The 21,486-nt window shown below is 43.1% G+C and overlaps 1 protein-coding gene across 2 annotated transcripts in view; it reads left to right on the forward strand.

Moving 5' to 3' along the window:
* The window catches only part of TMEM131 (transmembrane protein 131), a 194,646-nt gene extending 181,711 nt beyond the window's left edge, over positions 1–12,935 (forward strand). For both annotated transcript variants that reach the window (XM_059659035.1, XM_059659036.1), the window contains 6 exons: positions 4,333–4,498; positions 6,045–6,166; positions 6,266–6,362; positions 7,681–7,778; positions 8,717–8,877; positions 11,892–12,935. In XM_059659035.1, coding sequence (XP_059515018.1) covers positions 4,333–4,498; positions 6,045–6,166; positions 6,266–6,362; positions 7,681–7,778; positions 8,717–8,877; positions 11,892–12,173 — 926 coding nt within the window. In that variant the 3' untranslated portion in view covers positions 12,174–12,935. The remainder of the gene's footprint in view (positions 1–4,332; positions 4,499–6,044; positions 6,167–6,265; positions 6,363–7,680; positions 7,779–8,716; positions 8,878–11,891) is intronic.
* The last annotated feature ends 8,551 nt before the right edge of the window (positions 12,936–21,486 follow it).

The following is a 21,486-nucleotide window of genomic DNA, read 5'->3' on the forward strand; positions in this document are numbered from 1 at the left end:
AAAAAAAAAAAAAGGGCAGTGGGGCTGTGCAGCTGTGCCAGTGTGACTAGGTCAGTGGGCAGCCTCAGAGACGGAGCCATGGACTGAATTCAGAGAGGCCAGAGCGCTTTCCTTATGCTTCCCCGTATCACAGTCCCTGGACCAGCACCCAGGTACACATGGCGATGCAATGGGATCTTCCTTTTGTCTTATTTTTTAAAAATTTTTTACAACATTTTTATTTTTCAATTATAGTTGACACACAGTATTATATTAGTTTCAGGTGTACAAATTAGAAATTTTTATAAAGTGATCACCCAGTAAGTATAATACCATGCATAGTTATTACAATATTGACTGTATTCCCTATACTGTACTTTACATTCCCATGTAAAGTATATTTATAACCTCAGATTCGTTCACCTTTTTCACCCATTCCCTAAACCCCCTTGCATCTGGCAACCATCAGTTTGTTCTCTATATTATCAGCTTGTTTTGTTTGTTCATTCAAGTTTTTAGATTCCACATATAAGTGAAACCATATAGTATTTGTCTTTCTCTGACTTATTTCACTTAGCATAATACCCTCTAGGTCCATCCATGTTGTCACAAATGGCAAGATTTCATTCTTTTTTATGATTGAGTACTATTCCATTGTGTATATGTAACACATCTTCTCTATCCATTTGTCTTTCAATGAACACTTAGTTGTTTCCTTACCTTGGCTATCGTAAGTAATGCTGCAGTGAACATAGGAGTGCATGTATCTTTTCAAGTTTGTGTTGGGGTTTCCTAGAATAAATACTCAGAAGTAGAATTGCTGGGTCATATGGTAGTTCAATTTTAATTTTTTGAGGACCTTCCATAGTGGTTGCACAAACTTGCATGCTCACCAACAGTACACAGGGTTTCCTTTTCTCCACATCCTTGCCAACACTTATCTGTTTATTGATAACTAGAGGCCCAGCGCACGAAATTCGTGCATAGGTAGGGTCCCTAGGCCTGGCCGGTGATCAGGGCCGATCAGGGCCTTCTGGCTGCCAGCCAGGGCCTCCCTTCCCTGGCTGCCAGCTGGGGCTTTTCTTTGTTCCGCACCACCCGCTAGTGGTCAGTGTATGTCATAGCGAGCAGTCTGTCTCCTGGTTGAATTCCCATGGGGACAATTTGCATATTAGGCTTTTATATAGAGAGATAGCCATTCTGACAGATGTGAGGTAGTATCTCATTGTGCTTTTAATTTGCACTTGCCAGATGATTAGTGATGTTGAGTATCTTTGTCTATTAGCCATCTGTGTGTCCTCTTTAGAGAAGTGTCTATTCAGGTCCTCTGCCCATTTTTTAATACAGTTTTTCGGTGTTACATTGTGCAAGTTCTTTATATATTTTGGGTATTGACTCTTCCCAGATGTATCATTAGCAGATACCTTTTCCCATTCAATAAGTTGTCTTTTCATTTTGTTGATGGTTTCCTTCACCGCAGAAAATGTTTAGTTTGATGTAGTCCCATATGTTTATTTTTAGTTTTGTTGCCCTTGCCCAAGGAGACATTTCCAAAAAAATATTGCTAAGACTGATATCACAGTTTACTGCCGACATTTTCTTCTAGGAGTTTTAATGGTTTCAGGTCTTAAACATTTAAGGCTGTAATCCATTTTGGATTCATTCTTATATATGGTGTAAGAAAGTAGTTTAGTTTCATTTTTTTCCATCTATCTCTCCAATTTCCCAAATAGCACTTTTTGAAGACACTGTCTTTACCCATTGTACATTCTTGCCTCCTTTGTCATAGATTGACTATATAAGTGTGAGTTTACTTCTGGGCTTTCTATTCTGTTCTATTGATCTATGTTTTTATGCCAGTATCATGCTGTTTTAATATCAGGTAGCATGATTTCTCCAAGTTTGTTTTTTCTCAAGATTGCTTTAGCTATTCAGGGTCTTCGGTGGTTCCATGTAAATTTTTAGATTATTTGTTCTAGTTCTGTGAAAAGTGCCACTGGTATTTTGATAAGGATTGCATTGAATCTTTAGATTGCTTTACATAGTATGGACATTTTAATGATTATGTTAATTCTATCTATGAGAATGGTATGCCTTCCATTTATTTGTATCTTCTTTAATTTCTTTCTTCCGTGCTATATAGTTTTAAGAATACAGGTATTGTATCTCCTCAGTTAAATTTATTTCTTGGTATTTTATTATTTTTGATACATTTGTAAATGGGATTGTTTTCTAAGATAGTTTGCTATTGATGTAAAAAAAAAAACCAACCAATTCTGAATGTTAATTTTGTATCCTGTTACTTTACTGAGTTCATTTATTAGTTCTAATAGTTTTTTTGGGGGGGGAGTGGAGGGGCCTATATATAGTATCATGTCATCTGCAAGTAATGACTGTTTTACTTATTTCCAATTTGGAGGCCTTTTATGTCTTTCTCTTGCTTGATTGCTCTGGCTAAGACTTTCGGTACTATGTTGAATATAATCAGTAAAAAATAGACATCTGGTCTTGTTCCTGATCTTAAAGAAAAAGCTGTCAGCTTTTTACCATTGAGTATGTTAGCTATGTGTTTGTCATATATGGACTTTATTATGGGGAATGTTCTCTCTATCCTCACTTCGCTGAAAATTTTATCATGAATTGATGTTGGATTTTGTCTAATGCTTTGTCAGCATCTATTGATATGATCATGTGACATTTATCCTTCATTTTGTTTATGTGGTGTATTATATTGATTTGTGAATATTAACCAACTTTGCATTCCAGGAATAAATCCCACTTGATTGTGGTGTATGCTCTTTTTAATGTATTGCTTAATTTGGTTAGCTAATATTTTGTTGAGGATTTTTGTTTTTATCAGGTCTATTGGCCTATAATTTTCTTTATTTGTAGTGTCTTTATCTGGTTTTGGAATTAGGATAATGCTAGCCTCATAAAATGAGCTGTTGAGTCTTTCCTCCTCTTCTATTATTGGGAATCATTCAAGAAGGATAAGTGTTAGTTCTTTGAATGTTTGGTAAAATTCACCTGTGAAGCCATCCGGTCCAGGACTTTTTGTTGGGAGTTTTTCTTATTACTGATTCAGTTTTGTTGGTGGTAATCAGTATGTTTACATTTTTGTTTCTTCCTGATTCAGTTTTGGAAAATTGCATGTTTCTAGAAATATATCCATTCCTTCCAGGTTGTCCCATTTGTTGGCACATAATTAGTCGTAGAATTTTCTTTCTTTTTTTTAATACTCACCTGAGGATATTTTTCCATTGATTGTAGGGAGCGTGGAAGAGAGGGAAAGACAGAGAGAAACACATTGATTGGTTGCCTCTTGCACGTGCCCCAACCAGGGCCCGGGCTGGAGCCTGCAACCAAGGTACATGCCCTTGACTGGAATCGAACCCAAGACCCTTTGATCTGTAGGCCGATGCTCTATCCACTGAGCCAAACCGGCTAGGGCCATAGTATTTTCTTATAGCCCTTTGTATTTCTGTAGCCTCAGTTGTCACTTCTCTTTCATTTCTGATTTTATTTATTTGGGTCCTTTCATTTTTTTCCTGATGAGTCCATCTGAAAGTTTAATTTTGTTTATCTTTACAAAAAATACAGCTCTTGGTTTCTTTGATTTTTTTTTTCCTGTTATTTTAGACATTTTTTTATTTCTGTTCTGATCCTTATTTTTTTCCCCTCTACTCACTTTGGGCTTTGTTTGTTCTTTTCCTATTTCTAATTTAGTTGTGATTTTGATGTGATCATGGGAGGAGGCGAGTGAACATGGTGTTTACCTACTCCACCATCTTGATCAGAAGTGGTGATAACTTTTTCTGATAAAGGTGTTATATGTGTTTCCATTTAGTGAGTGCAGAAGTAATATTTCATGACCATTTTTGTTTTAAATTTTTTTAAATAGCTGTGTAGACATTACCCTAGAGGGCAGCAGGAAGATATTAGGAGTTTGTATTCTTGTAAACCAGGGACCAGGAACAGCACCTTACTCGGTGTGCCAGATCGCGGGGTATTGTATGATGAACTGGGGGGGGAGGCGGTGGCCACAGTGATTTCACCTGCCACCCCTGAGGGACGGGGGAGACGGGAGGAGGAGCAGACCGGTCCCTGAGGTCCTGCACAGCTCAGCAGAGACAGGCCTCACTGGTGCTTCTGGGAGCTCCTGATGCAGAGAGAAGCTCCTTCCCTTGTTTTCTTTAAACTTTGAACAGAACACACAGAAAGGTTTAATTACGTTTTTCTTTGTAGGAGCACTTGAGTTCTGCATAGTATCAGATGGAACACCAAAAGTAAAAGTAACTGATTTTGAAGAGTAAAGATATCACATTAATGAGACCTTTTATTTTTACTTTCCAGCTGCCGATAGTCTTTATAAACTTTCTCTGCAAACCATCAACGCAGACATTTTCTTAAAACAACGCCAGACCTCACCAACACCTGCCTCTCCGTCTTCACCAGCGGCACCGTGCCCGCTTGCATCCCGCGGCAGCTACAGCAGCATCCTTAACAGTAGCTCCAGCGGGTAGGTTCACTGGTCACTTCCTAGACCTTGAACAGGAAGGCTCACTCCCATTAAGTGGAAACGTCTATGGCCACAGACTCTGTCCTGTCTCGCTTCCTACATCTGTGGACAGCTCGCCCTTGCCCTGGGGCGGTTCCCTGGCTGCTGCCGTACTGTTGTCTGGCCCAGCAGTGCCTCCTTCCATCCTGGGGCTTTCTTAACCCAACAACTGGAAAAGCATCATTTGACTTATTAGAATTATGTTCTAATTCAAGAGTGAATAAGCACACTGACATTAAATGAAGATGTACAGATGTCCTTTGAGTTGAGGAAATGGCTTTGTGGCCCATTTATTTTGCTCTGGCAGTTAGCTTAGCAGTTCAAAGGGCAGGATCTTGAGGAAGTCAGCTGTAGTAGGGGACGTGCGCACAGCAGGCAGCCTCCTGACAGGCAGGTGGGACCCCTCAACTGGTGCTCCTCACTAGAGGCACAGCCACACTTGTGTTGGACTGACTTTCAGGGGAACAGTCACCTCAGTGGTCACTGTAACCCCCTATCAGTTCTTACCTTGCGCCAGCACTGTTCTCGGCACCACGCAGTGCTGCGTTTCGTCCTCCCGGCAAGCATAATTAGGTCCTGTCCCCACCCCTGCTTTCCCCAGGAGGCAGCGCCTGCCGGGAGCTGCAGTGCACCTGCACAGTGTTTAGCTCTTGCCCAAAGAGGAAGCATCCAGAGTCTGGGGAAGTCACCATGAGCTCCTTAGCCTGTCCTGATAGGGGAGGACGCTTTCTCAGAACCAGTTTGTCATGTGTTGTCACCTGCCAGGACCTCATATTCCACTCCTTGTTCACTGCCTAATGCAGCCATGGGCAAACTACGGCCCGCGGGCCGGATCCGGCCCATTTGAAATGAATAAAACTAAAAAAAAAAAAGACTGTACCCTTTTATGTAACGATGTTTACTTTGAATTTATATTAGTTCACACAAACACTCCATCCATGCTTTTGTTCCGGCCCTCCTGTCCAGTTTAAGAACCCATTGTGGCCCTCGAGGCAAAAAGTTTGCCCACCCCTGGCCTAATGGCTCCCTTTCTCATGTCCTCTAAAACAGTCTTTCCCGTCCCTAAATTGTGACCCTGGTCTCTTAGACCCGTGGTCGGCAAACTGCGGCTCGCGAGCCACATGCGGCTCTTTGGCCCCTTAAGTGTGGCTCTTCCACAAAATACCACCTGCGGGCGCACACATACAGTGCGATTGAAACTTCATGGCCCATGCGCAGAAGTTGGTATTTTGTGGAAGAGCCACACTCAAAGAGCCACATGTGACTCGCGAGCCGCAGTTTGCCAACCACTGTCTTAGACTGGCCTGTATTCTCTTACCTTTCCCCTACAACTTTCTTATTTTCCATCTGGCTGCTCAGTTGTAGGTCCCAGCTCATTTACATGAGGCCAGGCTGTGCCCCATGGGCTGCCCTGGGCTGGCCACAGCCCTGAGGCAGTGCACCTCCAGGCTTCCAGCAGGCACTGCTGATGAGGAATCAATTACTCTTCCTTTGCTTCTGTCTTCAGTGACCCAAAAACCAAGCAGCCAAGTGGAAGCAAAAACAAATTGACAAAAGCAGCCTCCCTCCCCGGCAAGAACGGCAACCCCACGTTTGCTGCAGTCACGGCCGGTTACGACAAGAGCCCAGGTGAGTGGCCGGCGGCGGAAGGCCTGCCCCCGCGACTCGGTCATGGTGGGATTACCTTGGCCGGTTTGCCTTTGATTGATTCAGAGTCCATTGTTACAGGTGGGAATGGCTTTGCTAAAGTTTCTTCAAACAAAACAGATTTTTCCAGCAGCCTTGGCATTGCACACACTCCTGGTGACAGCGACGGCTCAGACAGGTACAGTAGACCATTCTTACTCATGAGAAGGATGGACAGGGTTCTCAAGTCAGGTTAGCATCTGTTGTCCATCCACGTGTTCCAGGCATTTCTCCCCCTAGATCCGTGGTCGGCAAACCGCAGCTCGCGCGCCACATGCGGCTCTTTGGCCCCTTGAGTGTGGCTCTTCCACAAAATACCACGTGCGGGCACGCACGTCCAGTGTGATTGAAACTTCATAGCCCATGCGCAGAAGTCGGTATTTTGTGGAAGAGCTGGTTTTTTGTGGAAGAGCCACACTCAAGGGGCCAAAGAGCCACATGTGGCTCGCCAACCGCAGTTTGCCGAGCTGCAGTTTGCCGACCACTGCCCTAGATTACAAGTAGGCATTTGTCAGAAGTGGTCCAGGCTTCTAGGGGCTTTTGTCTGCTGGGTAGAAGCAGAGAGCCCGGTTGCTGTGCTCCCCCCCAGCTCCCCTGACAGAGGGGAGGCGGTGCACACGACCTGTATAACCCAGCAGAGAGGGAGGCTTATGACCCCATTTTCAATCTGTTCTCATCCTTCTCCGTTACCATGGTCCCCTGTGGGGAAGGATGTGATCTGGTATTAGATATAGAAGAACAAACATGTATTTGAGAGGAAAGAAACTGGAGCAAATACTGGATCATTTATACTAAGTTAGTGGACATGCCTCTTTCTTGACCCAGAGCACCCAATGGCATGCAGCCAGCGCCTCGGTTTATCTTCCCAGATAACTGACAACAACAGTAATAATAAAGGCTGTCAGCAAGCAGAACCCAATTTTACCTGCTTGGCACTAAAGGGAAATGAGTCCTGGGTTTTAAATCTTTCTTTATCAAATAGTAACCCTAAAGAAATAAATCTCTTTTTACTGCAAAACTTGCTTTGAAGCAGACGCTCAGCTTTTTTTTTTTTTAATGTTTTTACTGATCTTAGAGAAGGAGGAAGGAGAGACAGAGAGAAAGAGAAAGAAACACCGATTGGTTGCCTCCCTGGAACCTGGGCATGTGCTCTGACCCAGAATCAAACCAGCCACCTTTGGGTGCATAGGATGACACCAGCCAGCGGAGCCACACCGGCAGGCAGGCTCTCGGCTTGGAGGAGAAGGAGGAGGAGGAGGAGCCCTGGAATGCTCCGTGCCTTCACTCCTCTGTGGTTTAGAGCTGGTTTTCAGTTCTCCCCTTTCTCTTTGTGTTTAATACTTGAGCACCCCCAGTTGAAGCAGTGTCCCCCCCTTTGCGAAGCCATGCTTAATGAATCTGTTCTGCTAACCCTCATCCATTTTGTGTTGCATTTTCTTTCCTCTTGTAACATTCAGCTCGGGTTTGTGGAGTCCCGTCAGCAACCCCAGCAGCCCTGACTTCACACCCCTCAATTCATTCTCCGCCTTTGGGAATTCTTTTAACCTAACTGGTGGTAAGTGTTTAACTCTAGACCTGTCATTAATAAGCCTGTGGATGAGGAAGGAAGGAAAATGAAGTCTAGTTTTATGTGTGGAGAAACACTGAGATGGAGAGGAATGTGTGATTGTTGTTAGTAGACATTTTTTAAAACAGTGGTTCTCAACCTTCCGGCCCTTTAAATACAGTTCCCCATGTTGGGACCCAACCATAACTTTATTTTCGTTGCTGCTTCATAACTGTAATGTTGCTACTGTTATGAATCATAATGTAAATATCTGATATGTAGGATGGTCTTAGGCGACCCCTGTGAAAAGGTCGTTTGACCGCCAAAGGGGTCGCGACCCACAGGTTGAGAACCGCTGTTTTAAAAGCTGCATTTCTTTGTACCTGCTGTCAGGCACCAATAGACATAAACTATGTGGGCTGACCTTGGGAAGTGTATCTGTCCTTGCTGTTTGGACAGGTGCTTAGGGGCCCAGCACAAGGCTCTAGGATGGGTCCCCTCCCACTCTCCGCCAGCCCAGAGGTGCCGTGGAACAGGCTTGATGCTGGGAGTCTCCATTGGGTTGTGCTCCGCAGCAATTACTTAAGCACTTCCGGGAGGATTCTGTCTGAAAAGTGATTCCTGGCCATTCTGGGGCACCTTATGTTTTCTTGCTGCACAGAAGTAGAGACCTCGTGAGAGTTCCGCACCAGCTGAGGTTGGAACGGTGGAGTTGGGAGGTAGTTGCATCTATGTCATCCAGGGAAAGTATTCCAATGGCGTGCCGTACGCCTGAGTTCCTGGGAGTATCCCCCTCCCTCTCGGGCGTGTGTGGGGAACTAATGAAGTAGGTGTGAGGGCGTCCAGGTGACAGTGGTGCGATGGGGGCCACTACATGAATGCCCCGTCCTGTCCCAGTGAGCCTGACCAAACAAAGTACGGATTTGAAATTGTGTTCTTACTTTCAGAAGTTTTCAGCAAACTCGGGTTATCTCGGTCGTGCAGTCAGGCCTCACAGAGGAGCTGGAATGAATTTAGCAGTGGCCCTTCCTACCTGTGGGAATCTCCAGCGACAGATCCTAGCCCCTCCTGGCCAGCCAGTTCCAGCTCGCCGACCCACACGGCCACGGTCAGTACTCAGGGCTCGCTCATCACCACCGCCACAGTTATAAGCACAGAATGGTGTGGGCAGGTTGGGATGTACTGTCAGTGTCTGTCTTGCTGTGTCTTCATATCTGCCAAAGTGGCCCATCAATATTTGCCAGAGCCACTGTAGGCAAGAACTTATGGGAGAGGAGGCTTCTGGTCAGGATGGTGGAGTAGGTGAATGTTGTGCTCGCTTCGTCCCAACCACATCAGAATTCACCAAATCTTAGAGCAACATCACTGAGAACCACCTGAAGACCTGCTGAAGGGAGTCCTGTAAGGAAGGATATGAAGACGCCGCCTCCAGACGGCGGAGAGGTGACGGGACAGGACAGCAAGGGCTCTCCTGAGGAGGGAGCGGTCCAGCCCGACGTGGGCTCCTCAGCCTGGAGCACCAGTGCCAGGAAGACGAGTCCCCAGGGCATGTCTGTGCAAACCAGCAGGATTGCGTCTAAGAGAGACACAGGTCTTAAAGGGCCTGTGCAGAGACGCACTCACTCCACACTCCAGCACAGGGGCAGCCGCTCAAAAAGCACTAGGGACAAAGTGGGAGGGACTCAATTGACTGGCTCTAGGGGGAGGGGGGGAAGGGGGAAGGGGAGGGGCAGCTCTTTCGGAGACAGAAGTGCTAGCAGATGTCATAGTTCCTTTGTTGAGCTCTCCCCCCAGCCAGCCAGCCTGGCACCAAATCCAAGCCCTTCATTAGCCTGGCTAACAAGGTTCGCCCCACCCTGGTGATTCCCTGAGACCCTGCCCCACCCAAATCTCCTGCGCAGCCAAACCTCTTGCAGGGGCTCCTTCACACAAGCAACCTGCTTGGCTTGTGCTACAGACGCCTAAAACCTCTCAAAGATCTTCAAACCCCATACCAGCAGGCAGGCTTTGATATACCCAGTACCTGCACAGTGACGGAAACCAACAAAATGAAATAACAACCTACTGAATGGGAGAAGATACATCTGAGAAGGGGTTAATATCCGAAATACATAACTCATACAGGGAGGGGCAAAAGTAGGTCTACAGTTGTGAGTACAGAAATAATTATTAATTATTGTATTATTTCCCATACAAACAAATGTAAACCTACTTTTGCCCCTCCCTGTATAATTAACACACACACCAAAAAATATCCAATTTAAAAATGGGTAGAGAACACGAAGGGACATTTCTCCAAAGAAGACACACAGATAGTCAACAGACATGTGAAAATATGCTCAACTAATCATCAGGGAAATGCACATTAACACTACACACCTGTCAGAATGGCTGTCAAAAATATTAGAAACAAATGTTGAAGATGTGGAGAAAGGGGAACCTGCATGCATTGTTGATGGATTGTAAATTGGTGCAGCCACCATGGTAAATACGATGGAGGTTCCTCAAAAAAATTAAAATTGGAACAACTATACAATCCAGCAGTTCAACATCTGGGTATTTATCTGAAGAAACCCAAAACATGAATTCGAAAAGATATATGTGGCCGTGTGTTTATTGCAGTATTATTTACAATAGCCAAGATATGGAAGCAACCTAAATGCCTATCAATAAACAAATGGGTAAAGATGTGGGACATATATACACTGGAATATTACTTGGCCATAAAAATGAAATCTTGCCATTTGTGACAGCATGGATGGACCAAGAGGGTGAGAGTGCTAAGTAACTCAGACAGAGAAAGACACCATATGATACCACTTATCTATGGAATCTAAAATACAAAATAGCCCAGCCGGTATGGCTCAGTGGTTGAGCATCGACCTATGAACCAGGAGGTCACAGTTCGATCCCCAGTGGGGGGTGTGCTGGAGGCAGCTGATCAATGATTCTCTCTCATTATTGTTGTTTCTGTCTTTCTCCCTCTCCCTTCCTCTCGGAAATCAACAATATACTTCTTAAAGAAAATACAAAATAATAATAATAAAAACACAGAAATAAACTCAGATACAGAGAACAAGCAGGTTGCCAGTTGGAGGCTTTGGGGGTGGCATTGGCTTTGTTCTGAAAAGCACATGTGCCCTACGTGAGCTTCCTGGTGGGCATTTGTTCGATTTTCAGTAAAATTCTTCTGCAAAAATCATGTTCTAAAAAAGCAGTCTCACTAAGGGAAATAATTATTGGTCCCAGCTTTCACAAAATTGTGATAGAAAAGCATGATCCCACTGTGGTCACTCCTTATCCGCAGGAGAACTAGAGAGACAAGCAGGGTTTCTCGGTGCCGATTTAACTAAAAGATCCTAAGGTGTGTCTCTACTTGTCATTGTTTGGCTTTAGGTTTCCAAGCATCTCAACCTTCTTTAAACGGGTCAGTAAATGTCTTAGGCTTTGTAGGTTGTGCTGTTCCGGTCGCACCTGTTCACCTCTGCCATAGCGTGCCCAGCAGCCAGGGCAGTGCCTGAGCAGGGGGTGTGGCTGGACTCCAGTGGAACTTTCTCTACAGAAACAGGGCTCGACTTGGCCCCTGGCTTAGTCAGCCAGTCCTTGTTGAAAATATCACATCCAAGCTCCCACTCCCACCCTCCTCATCTTCACAAAACAGACGCGAGCAGGGCAGGCTTGTGCCACTCGCTGCTTTCAGATCCTTCTTGCCCTGGCCGGTGTATTAAGTGGTTAGAGCACCAGCCCATACGCCAAAGGGTCGAGGGTCCAATGCCAGGTCAAGGGCATGTATCTGGGCTGTGGGTTCAATTGCCGCCCTGGGCGGGGTACCTGTGGGAGGCAACCAGTTGATGTCTCTCTTTGTCTCCCCCCCCACCCCCCATTCCTCTCTCCCTTCTACACTCTTTAAAAAAAAGCCAATGGAAAAAATATCAAGTGAGGATTAACAAAAAATAAAATACCACAGTCATCTGCTCAGATTCTGGATGGTTATACATATAACACATTCATAATAACATGACAGATGCCGATGGCCCGGCCCCTGTCCCAGCAGAGCCTTCAGCGCTTGGCCGCCCCTGCCCTTCTCAAGCCTGACGCCCTGTTGTCTTTTCTGTTTTGCAGTCAGTCCTTGGCAACACCAGCGGCTTATGGTACACCCCTCCCTTCAGCAGCTCGATCTGGTCCAGCAACCTGAGCAGTGCCCTCCCTTTCACCACTCCAGCAAGCACGCTGACCAGCATCGGCCTCATGGGCACAGAGAACGCTGCTCCTCACGCCCCTTCGGCCTCCAGCCCAGCTGATGATGTGGGACAGACCTACAACCCATGGCGGATATGGAGCCCCACAATTGGAAGAAGAAGCTCTGACCCCTGGTCTAATTCACACTTCCCTCATGAGAATTGAAATTGGGCAAAAAGAAAAAGTGCAGGCCCTCGTCTAGATCATGATCTGCCAGTTTCTGAGACATCTTTCTAAGGCTCTTCCTGCTGTAGCTCCCCACTCCCCACCCTCCTCATCTTCACAAAACAGACTCGGCAGGGCAGGCTTGCACCACTCGCTGCTTTCAGATCTTTCTTGCAATTATGATCATGAGATTTGCTGTTTGCTTTTAGAGAAAAGTCTGGACTCGCCACAAACTTCAGTAAGACCTGTACATCTGAAACCTTAACTGCTGTCAAGTTGCCACCGCCTGTCTGTCTTCTTCCATCCTTTATCTGTAGGAACACAAATCTGACATCACAGCTGAAGAAATAATTTGAGTTGATTCAGAAGTCCTGGCATGTGACAATTTTATTAAACTACCAGGGTTGGTTTTTTATAATTTCACAATATTATGCGCCAAGATCTAATTTTAAAAATGTATGAGGACTTTGTGCTGAAAAATACAGAGTATTTTTTTAAAATAAGGCTGTCCTGGCTTAAAAGCAGATTACAGAAATGTGAGTCAAGCTGAAGAACAGAGAATGAATGTAAAAACATTCAGTAAGACCATATGCATTTTCTGTGCTATTTGTACTTGAGGTATGTAACATTTGTATACCTGAATTTATTTTAAAGATAAACTGAAATGCACATAGCCAAGTCTTGAGATACAAGATTGAATGTGTATTTCTTAAAAATACAACTTTGTGTTGTACTTTGAAATAAATGATGCTTTTTTCAAAAGCCTTGAATTGTTGTGTGCCTTTTTTTTTTTATATGCAAGATGTATTTATTTGCATTCTCTCACACCCAGGTAAGCCATGCTATCATTTACTTACTCTGTAGAATTTTATTTGTCATGGCTGGAACCCTGTGCTCTACTTAAATTCTGAGTATTTCCATGGTAGTCACCGAAGGAAGGTCCTTGATAGAAAAAAGTTTACATATTTAAAACTTACTTTTCCTTTCAACTGGAAGTGTGTTGACCCTTTTCCAATCTTAAAACTCCCATAACTCCTCCACATGGTCTTGTCGAGGCTACCGGTGTGTCGTGGTGCATCAATGTGGTTTGATCTTCCAGAAAGTCCTGCCCAACTTGCTTTTCTCCTCTTTCATTTCCAGTTTAACACCAACCTGGGGACATACAGCCTTTGCTGGGTAACCAGGAGACACAGCATAAATGTCCTATTTGAGGTCAGGTACACCCTGAAGAGCTCCAACCACCCAGGTCAGGGTGGTTTAGTTGAAACCTTGTACAGAGTGATGTTGAGTCGGACCTTTTCTCTGCTTCCTACCGAAGTTCAGTAAAGCAGCTTCTCTACCCTGTGCTCTGCCCTCGGGGACACCAGATTCCCCTAAGGTCGCTCGCTGTTCCAAGCCCTGGGGGCCTGGTTGCACCAATGGGGCCTCCTGTGTGCACTTGCAAAGCCAGGACACTCAAGGCTAGAGAGTCTACACCAAAGCAAAGCTATGAAAATGGGGGCATCATATTAGCCCTCATGACAGAAAAATGCTGACAAGTTTTTCCTGCATACCTGTCTCAGGCTCCTCCACTCGCTCCTTTTCTTCAGGCCCAGCTCCCCCAGCTCCTCTCAGCACGGGAACCTCATACGCTTGGAAAGGGAGGAAGTACAGATAAGTCTCAGGGTAGGTATTCTAGCAGCAACATGTCAAACCCAGAGCTCCCCCGGAGGCGGTCAGCTACCGCGAGACACATGTTCACACAGTCCATGCTCTGTGCTTACTAGGCCAAAGTTGAATATTAAAATTTATATGTATATATGCTTTATAATTACAAATATACATGTATAATTGTGTTTAAATAAAATAACATACTTGTTTAAATGGTTTAATTTTATAAAATTCTTAAAATACTAAAAATTCATGAAAATGTAATTAACAAAATTTTAATGTTCAAATTGGTAACTTTAAAAGCTTAAACTTAATTTATAAATAATCTTTTTTTTTTCTTTTTTTTTTATTTATTTTTTTTATTGCTTAAAGTATTACAAAGGGTATTACATATGTATCCATTTTATCCCCCCGCCCTAGACAGTCCCCTAGCCTCCCCTATCACCCAGTGTCTTATGTCCATTGGTTATGCTTATATGCATGCATACAAGTCCTTTAGTTGATCTCTTACCCCACTACCTCCTGCCCCCCAACCCTCCCCGGCCTTCCCGCTGCAGTTTGACAATCTGTTTGAGGCAGCTCTGCCTCTGTATCTATTATTGTTCAAAAGTTTATAATGGTCTCTATTGTCCATGAATGAGTGAGATCATGTGGTATTTTTCCTTTATTGACTGGCTTATTTCACTTAGCATAATGCTCTCCAGTTCCATCCATGACGTTGCAAATGGTAAGAGTTCCTTCCTTTTTACAGCAGCATAGTATTCCATCGTGTAGATGTACCACAGTTTTCTAATCCATTCATCTACTGATGGGCACTTAGGCTGTTTCCAGATCTTAGCTATGGTGAATTGTGCTGCTATGAACATAGGGGTGCATATATCCTTTCTGATTGGTGTTTCTGGTTTCTTGGGATATATTCCTAGAAGTGGGATCACAGGGTCAAATGGGAGTTCCATTTTCAGTTTTTTAAGGAAACTCCATACTGTCTTCCATAGTGGCTGCACCAGTCTGCATTCCCACCAGCAGTGCACAAGTGTTCCTTTTTCTCCACAACCTCTCCAGCACTTGTCGTTTGTTGATTTGTTGATGATAGCCAGTCTGACAGGTGTGAGATGGTACCTCATTGCTGTTTTGATTTGCATCTCTCGGATGATTAGTGACTTTGAGCATGTTTTCATATGTCTCTTGGCTTTCTGAATGTCCTCTTTTGAAAGGTGTCTATTTAGGTCCTTTGCCCATTTTTTGATTGGATTGTTTATCTTCCTTTTGTTAAGTTGTATGAGTTCCCTATAAATTTTGGAGATTAGGCCCTTATCAGATATGTCATTGGCAAATATGTTTTCCCACACAGTGGGTTTTCTCGTTGTTTTGTTGATGGTTTCTTTTGCTGTGCAGAAGCTTTTTATTTTGATGTAGTCCCGTTTGTTCATTTTTTCTTTAGTTTCAAGTGCCCTAGGAGCTGTATCAGTGAAGAAATTGCTTCGGCATATGTCTGAAATTTTCTTGCCTTTGGATTCTTCTAGAATTTTTATGGTATCCTGTCGTACATTTAAGTCCTTTATCCATTTTGAGTTTATTTTTGTATATGGTGTAAGTTGGTGGTCTAGTTTCATTTTCTTGCATATATCTGTCCAATTTTCCCAACACCATTTATTGAAGAGACTATCTTGGCTCCATTGTATGTTCTTGCCTCCTTTGTCAAATATTAATTGAGCATATTGGTTCGGGCCGATTTCTGGGCTCTCTATTCTATTCCATTGATCTATATGCCTATTCTTGTGCCAGTACCAGGCAGTTTTGAGAACAGTGGCTTTGTAATACAACTTGATATCTGGTATTGAGATCCCACCTACTTTGTTCTTTCTCAGGATTGCTGCAGCTATTCGGGGTCTTCTTTTATTCCAGATGAATTTTTGGAAAGTTCGTTCTAGATCTCTGAAGTATGCTGTTGGTATTTTAATGGGAAGTGCGTTGAATTTATAGATTGCTTTGGGTAGTATGGACATTTTAATGATGTTGATTCTACCAATCCATGAACACGGTATGTTCTTCCATCTGTTTATGTCTTCCTCTATGTCTTTTTTCAACGTCCTGTAGTTTTCTGAGTAGAGGTCTTTTACCTCTTTAGTTAAGTTTATTCCTAGGTAGCTTAATTTTTTTGGTGTAATGGTAAACGGGATTGTTTTTATAATCTCTCTTTCTGAAAGTTCACTATTGGTGTATAGAAATGCCTCAGATTTCTTGGGGTTAATTTTGTATCCTGCTACATTGCCAAATTCATGTATTAAGTCTAGTAGCTTTTTGATGGAATCTCTAGGGTTTTGTATGTATAATATCATGTCGTCTGCAAATAAGGACAGTTTTACTTCCTCTTTTCCAATTTGGATGCCTTTTATTTCTTCTTCTTGCCGAATTGCAATGGCTAACACTTCCAGTACTATGTTGAACAGGAGTGGTGAGAGGGGGCATCCCTGTCTTGTTCCTGTTCTTAGGGGAAATGGTGTTAGTTTTTGTCCGTTGAGTATGATGTTGGCTGTGGGCCTGTCATATATGGCTTTTATTATGTTGAGGTATGATCCTTCTACTCCCACCTTGCTGAGAGTTTTTATCAAAAATGGGTGTTGAATTTTGTCAAATGCTTTTTCTGCATCAATTGATATGACCATGTGGTTTTTTTCTTTCAATTTGTTTATGTGATGTATCACGTTTATTGATTTGCGGATATTGTACCATCCTTGCATCCCTGGGATAAATCCTACTTGGTCATGGTGTATGATCTTTCTGATGTACTGCTGGATCCGATTTGCTAAGATTTTGTTGAGGATTTTGGCATCTATGTTCATGAGGGATATTGGCCTGTAATTCTCTTTCATTGTGTTGTCTTTACCTGGTTTTGGTATTAGGGTGATGCTGGCTTCATAGAATGAGCTTGGAAGTGTTCCTTCCTCTTGAATTTTTTGTAGTAGTCTGAGGAGGATAGGTTTTAGTTCTTCCTTGAATGTTTGGTAAAACTCCCCTGTGAAGCCATCTGGTCCTGGGCTTTTGTTTGATGGAAGCTTTTTGATGACTGCTTCAATTTCTTCCATAGTTATTGGCCTGTTGAGATTTTTAGATTCTTCCTGATTGAGTTTTGTAATGTTGTATTTTTCTAGGAATTTGTCCATTTCCTCCAGGTTGTCTAGTTTGTTGGAGTAAAGCTGTCCATAGTATTTTTTAACAATCATTTGTATTTCTGTGGGGTCTGTTGTTATTTCGCCTCTATCGTTTCTGATTTTATTTATTTGGGTCCTCTCTCTCTGCTTCTTGGTGAGTCTGGCTAGAGGTTTATCAATCTTGTTTATCCTTTCAAAGAACCAGCTCTTGGTTTCATTGATTTTCTGTATTGTTTTTTTGGTCTCTATGTCATTTATTTCTGCTCTAATCTTTATTATCTCCTTCCTTCTGCTCACTCTGGGGTTTTCTTGTTGCTCTCTTTCTAATTCTTTGAGTTGTAGAGTTAGATGATTTACTACCATTTTTTCTTGTTTTTTGAGATAGGCCTGTAGAGCTATAAACTTCCCTCTCAGGACTGCTTTCAATGTGTCCCATAGGTTTTGGATTGTTGTGTTTTCATTGTCATTAGTTTCCAGGATGTTTTTAATTTCTTCTTTGATCTCATTGGTAACCCAATCAATATTTAATAGCATGCTATTCAGCTTCCAGGTGTTTGAGTATTTTGGGTTGTTTTTATTGTAGTTTATTTCTAATATTATGCCATCGTGGTCTGCGAAGACGCTTTTTATGATTTCAATCTTCTTGAATTTGGGGATACTTTGCTTGTGACCCAGTATGTGGTCTATTTTTGAATATGTCCCATGAGCACCTGAGAAGAACGTATATTCTCTGGCTTTGGGGTGAAGTGTTCTGAAGATGTCTATTAAGTCCATCTGATCTAGTGAATCATTTAGGATTGCTATATCTTTGCTGGTTGTTTGTCTATAGGACTTATCCAGTGCTGTCAATGGTGTATTAAAGTCCCCTACTATGATTGTATTGTTGTCGATCTCTCCTTTGATATTTTCCAGGAGTTTTTTTATGAATTTGGGTGCTCCTACATTGGGTGCATATATGTTTACCAGGGTTATATCTTCTTGTTGTATTGATCCCTTTAGTATTATGAAGTGGCCTTCCTTATCTCTTGTTAAGGCCTTCACTTTGAGGTCTATTTTGTCCGATATAAGTATTGCTACCCCAGCTTTCTTTTCCTTTCCATTTGCCTGAAAGATATTTTTCCATCCTTTCACTTTCAGTCTGTGTGAGTCCCTTCTAATGAGGTGGGTTTCTTGTAGACAGCAGATGTATGGGTCATGTTTTTTTATCCATTCAGCCACTCGATGTCTTTTGGTTGGAGCATTTAGTCCATTTACGTTTAAAGTTATTATTGAAAGGTACTTGTTTGTAGCCATTTTTCTTTTTTTGTGTGGCTGTTTTCTTTCTGAGCTTTTTATTTCTTATTTTTATATCAGTCCCTTTAGCATTCCTTGCAATGCTGGCTTGGTGGTGACAAACTCCCTTAGCCTTTTTTTGTCTGTGAAGCTTCTTATTTCCCCTTCAAGTTTGAATGATAGCCTTGCTGGATAGAGTATTCTTGGATTCAGTCCTTTGCTTTGCATCACTTTGTAAATTTCAGTCCATTCTTTTCTTGCCTGATGTGTTTCTGTTGAGAAGTCATTTGACAATCTAATGGGAGATCCCTTGTATGTAACTTTCCGTCTCTCTCTTGCAGCCTGTAAGATTCTCTCTTTGTCCTGAACATTTGCCATGGTGATTATGATGTGTCTTGGTGTGGGTCTTTTCGGGTTCACCTTGTTTGGGACTCTCTGGGCTTGTGTGACTTTTTTCTTCCCCACCTCAGGAAAGTTTTCTGATATTATTTCTTCGAGTAGGTTTTCTAATCCTTGTTCATCCTTCTGTTGTTCTGGTACTCCTATTATTCGTATGTTGTTTCGTTTCATGTTGTCCCAAAGCTCCCTTAGGCTCTCCTCCTGTCTTTTAATTTTTTTCTCCAATTGCAGTACATTTTGGGTGTGTTTTGCTTCCTTGTCTTCTAATTCACTTATTCGGTCCTCCGCTTCTCCTAGTCTACTGTTGATACTTTCAATGGAGTTTTTCATTGCAGCTATATCACTCTTCATTTCCTCTTGGGTCTTACTTAGGTTGTTGATTTTTTCATCTGTTTCTTCTAGCTTCTTCCATATGTTATCGATTTTTTCATCTGTTTCTTCTAGCTTCTTCCATATATTATCGATTTTTTCATCTGTTTCTTCTTGCTTCTTGAAGAGGTTGTCGATTTTTTCCTCCATCCGGTTTATGCACTCTAGGATCCTTATTCTGAATTCTTTATCTGTCATGTTGCATGCCTCTGTATTACTTAGCTGCTTTTCTGGAGAGTCCTCCTTCTCTTTCCTTTGGGGGTTTCTTTGTCTACCCATGTTTGATCTCAATGACATATCTAGACGTTGAGTTGTTCAGTGGTTGCTCCCTTGGTGGCAGTGACTCCTTGGTCTGTGGTTGCTCTTCGGGTGGTTGCGGTAGCAGCTGCTCTTCAGTTGTCAGCAGCTCCTCTGGTGGGTGCTGTTCACAGCTGTGGTGGCTCTTCTGGCTGGTGGGGCGAGGTTTCACGTACAGCTGCTGTTCCTCAGCAGAGGATGTGGTGCTCAGGAGGTTGCTGTTGCTTGGATCTGCTGCGTTGATTTAAAGGCACAAAATACAACACAACAAGGCACCACGTACCAGGCACTATACACAAATATATTTACGATATTAATAACCCCAAGTAAAGGTGACCACCTGAATTAAGAGAATTAGGGGATAAGGAAGAAGGAAGAGAAAAAGATAAAAGAGAGAAAGGAAAAGAAAAGTAGGGACCAAAAAAAGGGAGTGCAAAAATGAAATTGGGAAAAAGGAAGGGGGAAAATAAAAGCGAGAAAAGAAAAGAAAAAAAAAGAGCGAAAAGAGAGAATGAAGTGGAAGAGGGGAAGAGACTTTTTATATGAGGAGAATACTCCTATAGAACAGCCATTAATCCCAACAAATTCCAGCAACAGCTCCCTGGATATGAATGCAAACTAGAAACAACCAATAATATAACGATGAAAATAGAATGGTGACCACTAATCCCAAAATAAAATAAAGAAAAAATAAAATGGCACTTTAAAAAATGGTAAAATGGTAGCAGTAATAATACTGGTTAAAAAATAAGAAGGTAGTAATTAAAAGGGTAAAATCAGGTGATGGAAAAAGAAGAAAAAAAAAACAGAAAAAAAAAATAAAAAAAAATTGGTTTCTTAGTTAAAAAGTGAAAAAAGAAAAAAAAATTGCAGTAGTGAATGTCCTTCGTTTCTTCTATTCTTCAGTGTGGCTCGCCTTAGACCTTCCAGGTATTCAGGAGAGTGTTGTGATTCCCTGCGATATACTGTTCCTCTGTGTTGTAAACCACAGTCCTTATTTTAAAGCATGCCGCATTTATTTCCCAGACTGCCTTATTTTGTGTTTAGCAAAGAGTCAGTTTGTGGGTCAGCCTCTGGGTGGCAGTGTTCTGGGGTTGGCCTCTGAGGCTATAGGGCCTCTCTGTCCAGTGGAAGTTCACTGCCCAGAGCTGACTGCGTAGTAGTTAGTTACTGGCGCTATGTTGTTGCTGGGATTGAAAATCCCCCTATAGGCCAGACCCTGTTAACTCCCAGGGACTGATCAGGTTATCTTAATCCTTGATCTCGTTCAGGGTGGAATCTGGGTGTGGCTGTGCTCCTTGCCTGGGGGCTGGGGGGAGGAGACTCACTCTCAGGAGCGGGTGGCTGCCCCAGTCCTGGCCTCAGGGGTGTCTCAGCACTCAATTCACTACCACCTCTCCCGGCTCCCCCTCTTTCCCCAGTCTCTCCCCAGATTCCACTCCTCAGCACACTCTCCCTCTCTTCAGCACAGGTGAGTGTCTGTATCCGAAATGTCCCATGAACAGGATTCAGTGTAAACAAACAAACAAATGCCGGCCGCGGAAACGGGGAAGGCTTGGTTTCTGTAAGCTTCTTCTCTTACCGGGACTGCATGGTCAGGTCAGCTCTTCAGGCTGCCCCCTTTAGGCTCAGTCCTCCGTGATCACAGAACCCAGCTCTCAATTTCCCTGGCGGCGCCAGGAATCCCGCAGTTCTCCTTTCCCCCGTCAGGGGCTGTGCCTGTCCCAAAGGACGCGGCTGTCTGCCACGCGGTCTCCCTCCGACTCTCTGGGCTCAGAGGTCAGGCAAACTTTCCTGCCCAAATCCCTGGTTTTTTTTTTTACCTTTCCAGGGGAGTTCTGCTCTTCCCGGCTGCAAACCCTCTCACCAGCTGAGCAATTTCGCCAATTCGGTGTGAGTGTTACTAGCTTCAGCTTCCCTATAAATAATCTTGAAATAGTTGTAGTTTCTTAAAAAAAACATACAAAAAATTTTAAACATTTCTTAAAATGTCAGATTAACAATATGCAAATACTTTTAGGTGATACGTTTATCCCTTTCAGAATTTTAAAGTAATGAGTTTAATGCTCATCTACACTAATAAAAGACAAACATGCAAATTAACCATACCTTTGCTATGCCTTAAGCCATGCCCACCAGCCAATCAGAGCGACTATATGCAAATTAACCCAACC

Source organism: Myotis daubentonii, chromosome 12, assembly GCF_963259705.1.
Source record: "Myotis daubentonii chromosome 12, mMyoDau2.1, whole genome shotgun sequence".
NCBI classification, from domain to species: Eukaryota; Metazoa; Chordata; class Mammalia; order Chiroptera; family Vespertilionidae; genus Myotis; species Myotis daubentonii.